A 7,684-nucleotide genomic window follows, 5' to 3' on the forward strand; every position below is an offset into this window, starting at 1 on the left:
CTGCTCCGTCACCTGCAGCAGGGTTGTTGTCTCCTAAATGCTGTTTCCCAAGGGGGTGTTGAAGACTAGAATCTGTTGTTTCCTGTAGCGGGGCCGCAATATTTCCGTAATTGCTCCTGGGTTTGAAGCTTGTCTTTATGTGCTGTGGCTGTTGGAGTTATTTCCTTGGTGGACTGCCTCTTGCTGCAAAGATAACAATCTTGTAGACCCAGCCTCACGTTGCTGCATTTCCACGGGAAGTTCTCCAGGTGTTTTGATTAGACATCCCGTTATCAAGATGTTGAATAATTTTCCTGATACTTGAAGGATTTTTAAATAAGTTTTAAGTTGTTGATAGACAACAGTAAAATGTTCTTTCTCCTAGGAGTGTCATGTAACAACTTAAAATTTTCATGTGAAAACAGAAAATGGCTTCAAGAGGAACAACAGAGACCAGTAAACTAAAACAAAACTTGGAAGAGCAGTTGGATAGATTAATGCAACAGCTTCAAGATCTGGAGGAATGCAGGTAATAAAAATAGATGCTTTCCACTTTTGGTAGATATTTTCTTCAGTGGTTGGCAGAAGAAAGTGGGTACTTGGGGTTTTTTATTTATTTTGTGTTTTGCTGTGGGTTTATATTTTTTAAATTAGGATGTTTGTGCTAGTTAGGTAAAATTATTTTTCAAAACCTTTATTTTTATTAAGATCATTCTGTTTATCATCATCTTGAGGAAAATGTGGTTAGATATACTCATTATGGTTTTTGTTGAAATTTTATATTTCAGTGACTTTTTAAACTTTTAATAGCTGTTCATGGAATTCACAGTTTTCATATGGGTTTTTGCAATAGCACTTAGCAAATAGCTTTTGTGTCTTTTTTGTCTTATAATTACAGGTGTTTGGGTTTTTTTAGTTTGTCTACCATTTTTGTGTGATTTATTTAATGCGATTTTGTGAGGGTTTTTTTGGTGGGCTATCAGACTGAATTACTAAGGGCCTTTTTTATCTGTTTCAGTATTTGCACTTAAACATCCTGGGTGGCTTTAGGTGCTTTTGCTGACTATAATCCTAACTTGTCCAAGCAGTACGTAATTTTTCAAGAGCAATTGTAACTGCCAAGGGTTAGTAGTGTTGTTCCTTGAATTGGGCAAGGTTTAGAGAACAGTATCAGTTACTTTTGAATAACCTGATGGGTTTCAGGTGAGGAGGTAGGCTTCTCAGATATTTCATTCACCATAGCTTTGAGCAAGACAATATCACTGCAGGTTTTTGTTGAGATTAAAAAAAAAAGTGTGTTACCTTTTAAATATTGCACCAAGTGTTCAGTATCTCATGGGTGTCAGGACCTTTTTAATACAAGTAACTTCATAAAAACAACACAAGGGCATGGGTGGCTAGGATGTGGTGCAAAACCAAGAAAACTAATATACATTAGCTAAATAACAGCTAAGAGGTCTACAGCAGAATAATCTGAAGTGATGTAAATGTTTTCATTGCTATCTGAGGAAGTGGGCTTCATGATATTCCCTGATGTCCTTTTCTCCATCTCAAGTTTAATCTTATGAATTAATGTGTTTTGTTGGATCTTCTTTAGAGAGGAGCTAGATGCAGATGAGTATGAAGAGACCAAAAAAGAAACTTTAGAACAGCTGAGTGAGATCAATGACTCGCTGAAGAAGATTATGTCTGGAGATATGACTTTAGTGGACGAGCTCAGCGGGATGCAACTGGTAAGGATGCATTGCTAAAAACAGTTCACGTTCTGCCTAGACTCAGTGAAACAGAATATAGGTTAAAATTGCTCATTATAATTTTTAGACAGGTATGTGTGAAAGCTAGATCTATGTATCTGATTTTTTTATTATATATGTGTACATATAAAAACTTGGTTAGGTGTCTTCATTTTGAAAGGAAAAAATATTGAATACCATAACATTGTAGAAAAAAACTGGGAAATTGCAGGGACTAAATATATCAGATCTTTAACATTAGAAAATAAAATAATACAAATTAATTTAAGAGATGTGAGGGACAATACAGGACAATATATATATCGTGAGAAATAAAGTTCATGCCTGTTTGTTAGAAAGCATAAAGATAGCATTTCCTGTGCTCTCATTGTCAATCTGTATTTCAGATTTATACCAGTCCAAATAAAAAGGCCGCGGGAGTGACTGTGTAACAGTTTTTTTAGTGAATTGATCTTATTTTGTGCTAACTTTCAAACTTTTGATTTATTTTCTCTCTTCTCGAATGTTTAATTAGAGCATGATTTGTTCCCTCTGAGCCCTCTGAGTTTTAAGGGTTTGTTTCCAGAGAGATCATGATTTGTCTAAACATAACTGTGGTGAGATTTCATCATAATAGTTTTGATACTCCGTAGAGGATTTTGAATAATGGTAGGAGGTTTACCTCATCATTTACATTCTGCTTACCCTCAGAAGAGCTATAATCATCAGTGTGGGTATTAAAGCTGCTGAAGATAGCACAGCATATCCACTTATGATGTGCTAGTACCAGGAAGATGGTGGAAGTTATTAGAAACTAAGACCTGTACTGTAATGAAAAGTTTCACAGCCCTTTCTCAGTGTAGTTGCACAAATTAGCATTTTTTTCAAGCCCTGCATGAAGGTCATATATTTTTTCATCTCACTTCCATGGTTATGGAAGAAAAACAAAAGCTCTCTGTGTCAAATGATGCAGAGGATGCTAATGATGCTCTCCAGCCTTCATTAATCTTGTTATGCAGCTGTAGCTCGTGACTGTTATTAATTCTGGTCATTCTTGCTCTTTTCTTTGTAGGCAATACAAGCAGCCATCAGCCAAGCATTTAAAACTCCAGAAGTAATTAGAATGTTTGCAAAGAAACAACCAAAGCAATTAAGGACAAGGTTGGCAGAGGTGAAGGTTTCTGTTTTACTGTAAAAACTGTTTATTTGAGCTAGACTGATTTAAGTATGTAATGATTGCAAGGAGAGCACCCACTGTGTTAGAAAACTTGGTGGCAGCATCATAAGGAGAGAGAGAAGTTCTGTTTCAGAATTTTCAGTTTTAAATGTTCATTGAGGTAATGGAGACAATGTGTATTTGTTGAGTTATCTGCTATCTTGCTGATTGAAAACAAAAGTGTGATTTACAGATAGTGAACTGAATACAACTGCAGATAGAAAATCTGAAGAGCATGAATCTGTAATTGAGGAGCTGGAGAGTGCACTCAGTGTTTCAGAGATCTGGACTGCACTTGAGATCCAGATCAAGTGAAATGAAATGTGATTCGTCCATGTATCAGTGATATGTCAATCCATAATTTTGAATGAATAGCAATCTTTGATTAAAAGAGATTCAGGTTTGGAGAAATCAAGAATGCTGAGGTTAGGTGCAAAAAGCATTTGCAGAATGTTCAGAAAAACGTCATGGCCATCTTCTAAATGATGTGTAGCTCTGTCCCTTACTTCCATGGGTACCATTCTTACTGATTATATTTTTAGGCTGTTGCATTGCTCATGCTGTTATGTTGAGTGAGACTAAGGGGAAGCTGATACATTTTGACATCTTTTCCCTGCTGGTCTACAGATGGACCGAGACTTAATGGTTGGGAAGTTGGAACGAGATCTATATACTCAGCAGAAAGTGGAAATCCTGACTGCCCTCAGAAAGCTTGGTGAGAAGGTAAGGTGTTGGAATGATAGTGAGGCAAATAGAAATTTCTGTCTCTATATTGAAGAGGAATTTGAAATCATTAACATAAGAAATTACCATTTTTGTTCATGAGCAAACGATAAAATGCAGCTTGCTTTTGCAGTACAGAAATGACCTTCCATTTTAACACTTAGCTTTCTGAAGCACTCACTAGTGAACATTTATCAGTGTTTTTAATTTACATTAACTAGTGAATGTATTGTATGTCTATATAAGGCTGTTTCTATTTTGAAATACTTTCTTTGGTGGGTCATATGAATGCATTGCATATATGCTGACAGAAGCTGACAATATTTATAAAAGCTACAAAACAAGTATTTTACTGGCTAAATGCCACCTATTCACCTGGCAGGAACTGTCCAAGACTTTTGACATACATTGAACTCTAGTTGCTTTTGTATTGGTGAAAATACCTGCCTCTTGGTGTAAGAGAAATAAATTGGAGAGATGAGTGATAAATTACTTGTTTCCCCAATGAGTGCATCAGTGGCAGAACAATTCCTGTTTTTACCACTAGAGGGAGAAAGTTATTTCTTGTTGTTGACGGTACAGGAAGAAAATGGGTTGCTGTTTGTACTTAAACTTTCTTAGGAAATGAGGGAATGTCATGGAAAAGGTCACGTGCAATACTTAAAGGAGCTGCATTCCAAGTAGATGATACTAGCAAATGCTTTTTCTCAGAATATTTTTATTGCTTGACTGCCAGAGAAGAAAAATGTTTTGGAAATAGGTTAAAAGGCTAGTTAAGATTGTGAACTGAATGCATTGAAGATACCTAATCCTCCTGTCATGAGTGCCTTAGATCACTTCAGACAAGCCACTTCGCCATGCTTCAACAGCCACTTTATCTTTTGAAATTATCAGTAACCTACTTCAGAGGACTCGCTAGGATAGTAGTTTCATGAGTGTTCTGAACGTGAAAAAATTATGGCAAATATTACGTGTTTGTCTGCACAATACTGCAAAATCTTAAGTTGTTAGATGCTTGCTTACAAAGCCCTGCAAAGGCAGGTAACTAATACTTTTTCCTCCATTCCAACATCATTCTGAATGCCTGTACCTGATTTTTATATTTTTAAGTAAACTGACACGAACACTGTGGACAGTGATACGCTTATGCTTCACTTTAATAAGGATATATATCCGAGTCTGCTTAAATGAGTGAGCTTTAACTTAGAATAGCTGAACCTTCCAAATGTAAGTTACCACTTCACTATTGTGAATATTTTATGGGCATCTGTCACAAGGCATCAGAGCACATACATGAAAGCAAAATATACATGTGCAAATGTGCTTTAAAGGAAGAGAACCATTTCTAGGTCATTGACTTTTAGCATGGTCAAAGCTGGTAGTGACTGCATATTTTCACTTAGTAGATGATATGAAGCAAGCTTAGATCATAGCTCATTACTCTGTTGACCACATGAAAAAAAGTAACTGACATCCTTTGCCTAGTTTCGGTACACAGGTACAGTGTGACATTTTCATCAAAAATTGTCCCTGGAGGTCAGCTTGAAACTTGGTGGTGCATATAGAGGCGTGTCTGATGTTGCATATGCTGTCCTTCCTGGGCTGACATATGCCATTGGGAAAAAATTCAGTAGTAGGGGGAGTAGCTTGCGTTTTTACTTTGGCTTTTAAGATGTTGGATAACACTGCCACTTGAGAACTGCAAACTGACGATGGCTGTAACCTGTCATAGTTCATGTCTATGCCGATGCAGATGGTGGGAATTACAGTGGTGGGAATATGCACAGTTAAGGTACCAAGTTCACAGTTCAGGCCTCTTTTGATTTAGCTCACGCCAGAGGAGGAGATGTTCTTGTCAGCAAATGCTGGTGCAGCCCTGAGCCAGTTTGAGAGAGTCTCCACTGGCCTTGGTAAGTTTTCAGTCTTGTAACTTCCAATTTCTTTGCCTCATTGAACACTGATTAATAGAAATAGTTGTGATTCCCCTATGAAAGAGAAAATATGAACAAAATATTCATGCCATTACATTTGGATGTATGTTTTTCTGGTTATTAACAATGAAACTCTGTGATAACGCTATCCATGAGGAAAAAGTAACGCAGCAAATAAATCCAGTGCCAAATGTCCATAAAATGTCAAGTGTTGCCTGTAATGCTGAAGGCTTGAATGGTCTGTCTCAAGCAGAGCTGCCACTCTTACAATTAAACACAGATCTTTTTTGTGTTAATGACTCTTTGGGAGAGCCTTTTCCTCTGCTTGATGCAGAGTATTCAGCAGTTGTTGGCACACTGTCAAAATACAGCTTTAAAGCACTCTTCTTGCCATGATTGTTGTGAAGTCTCTTATCATATTAACAAGACCAAAAGTTCAGTTATAATATGTGTTAAATAAGCAGAGGAGTTCATTGTAGCATTGCAGTTAGAACTGTGATGAAAGAACTGTGACTGGCAGGAACATGCCAGACTAGGTCAGGGTACAAATGAACTGTCTGTTACCTACCTTGCAGTACTCAGTGTAAGCAAGGTGAGAAACCTTTTGTTCAGGAGAGTACTTCTATTTAAAGAGCAGCTTTTATTGCTGAGCATGGTGTCATACGGTATGGAATATCCCCCTGGTCAGTTTGGATCAGCTGTCCTGGCTGTGTCCCCTCCCAACTTCTTGCCCACCCTGAGCCTACTGGCCTTTGAGGGTGAGGCAGCCTTGATGCTGTGATACTGTGCCAGTCCTGCTGAGCAGTACCCAAGGCATAGGTGTCTTATCAACACCGTTCTAGCTACAAATGCAAAGCACAGCACTAGGAGAGCTGCTATAGGAAAAGTTAACTCCATCCCCGCCAGACCCAATACAACGTGGCTGGTTTCAGACCTGTCAAGCCAGTGTGTCTCCTTTTTATTTTTCTTTAAATTAGGTCAAGTTTCTAGTTCTCAAAATGTAGGTTTGATTTCTTTTGATCTCAAATGTTTTGCTTGATTTGAATTGTATATAAGGAAATTCATAATTTCTACTAATACTTACTGAAAGTGTTTTTTCTCTCATAGGATCAGGAGACAAAGTCTTTGCTCTAGCAAGTTTTGAAGTAGAAAAGGCAAAACAATGAAGAGGTGCGTGAGGCTTGGGTCTCTCCAGTTATCAGCAGCATTGGACTTCTGTCATATGCATTTGTTTTTTTCTATTTTTAACAAAACCCAAACCCTAAACCTCTTGGGTTCTTAACCAGAAGATATGAAGTAAACAGCCTAAGTGCACTTTGGAACCTTGGTGTCTATACCCTTAGTAATATAAGCTCTGAGGCTGAACACTAAGTGGTACTCTAAAAACAGAAGCATGGTATGACTGTCTTTGGAAATAATTGGCTATTCTGAACTTTTCAGAATGTGTATTTCTCTATTAAAACATGATCTTTTTGCATGTGGTTGTAACAAGCAGATCTTTTTCAGGAACAGTCCTAATGAGTGTTTTTTTGAGTGATTCTTTACATTGTTCTCAAGTTACCAAGTCTTAATTTTTGTCTGGACTACATACTAAGTAGTTTGTACTAGGAATGCATTGAAGCTTTGAAAAATTGACAACAGTTTATTTGAAATGCCATCTTTCTACAAACTGTTTGCAGAAGAACCAAAATGAGACTGTATGCTGGTCGTTGGCCCTTAGCTGCTTGTTTGCTGTGCCCATGAATGAGTGTCATTGTGTCCCAGCCTTGACTGACAAACAATGGGAGCCCTGTAGGGAGGCTGCTGGAGTAGTTTAACCTTGTGTATTGAAGTGAGGGGGAATTGCTACAAAATGACAATGAGAAGCCCTTTCTGTGACCTCTTACTGTAGGTTTGGGTGGATAACTGCATGCCACCGTTATTTTCCAGTATTTCTGAGATAGCATGAAATAGCTTGCAAGTAGAAACAAGTTTTAAAAAAGGGGGGAAAGTTTGCGTTATGTGATCAGTGCAAGTGTTGCTCAGTCTGTTTTTCAGATGGTGGTGCTGTGGGGAGGGGAGGGTCTGTGCCTCCACAGAGAAGTTAGAATCCTGAATAATCT

General features: G+C 37.8%; 1 protein-coding gene across 1 annotated transcript; it reads left to right on the plus strand.

The window, feature by feature from the left end:
* The first annotated feature begins 359 nt into the window (after window positions 1-359).
* On the plus strand, window positions 360-7,058 carry LZIC (leucine zipper and CTNNBIP1 domain containing). Its single transcript, XM_010080453.1, has 6 exons — window positions 360-508; window positions 1,577-1,712; window positions 2,785-2,883; window positions 3,556-3,651; window positions 5,480-5,561; window positions 6,690-7,058. Exons 1-6 carry the CDS (start codon window positions 408-410, stop codon window positions 6,746-6,748), a joined length of 573 nt encoding a protein of 190 aa, XP_010078755.1. The 5' UTR covers window positions 360-407; the 3' UTR covers window positions 6,749-7,058.
* The last annotated feature ends 626 nt before the right edge of the window (window positions 7,059-7,684 follow it).

This window comes from Pterocles gutturalis, unplaced genomic scaffold (genome assembly GCF_000699245.1).
Source record: "Pterocles gutturalis isolate BGI_N339 unplaced genomic scaffold, ASM69924v1 scaffold18174, whole genome shotgun sequence".
NCBI lineage: Eukaryota > Metazoa > Chordata > Aves > Pterocliformes > Pteroclidae > Pterocles > Pterocles gutturalis.

Bases quoted from the DNA above. Each gene is read 5' to 3' on its own strand.
- LZIC (XM_010080453.1), top strand. From the start codon at position 408: ATGGCTTCAAGAGGAACAACAGAGACCAGTAAACTAAAACAAAACTTG. The intron at 509-1,576 runs GTAATAAAAATA...GATCTTCTTTAG, and splicing joins CAAGATCTGGAGGAATGCAG to AGAGGAGCTAGATGCAGATG. The intron at 2,884-3,555 runs GTGAAGGTTTCT...GCTGGTCTACAG, and splicing joins TAAGGACAAGGTTGGCAGAG to ATGGACCGAGACTTAATGGT.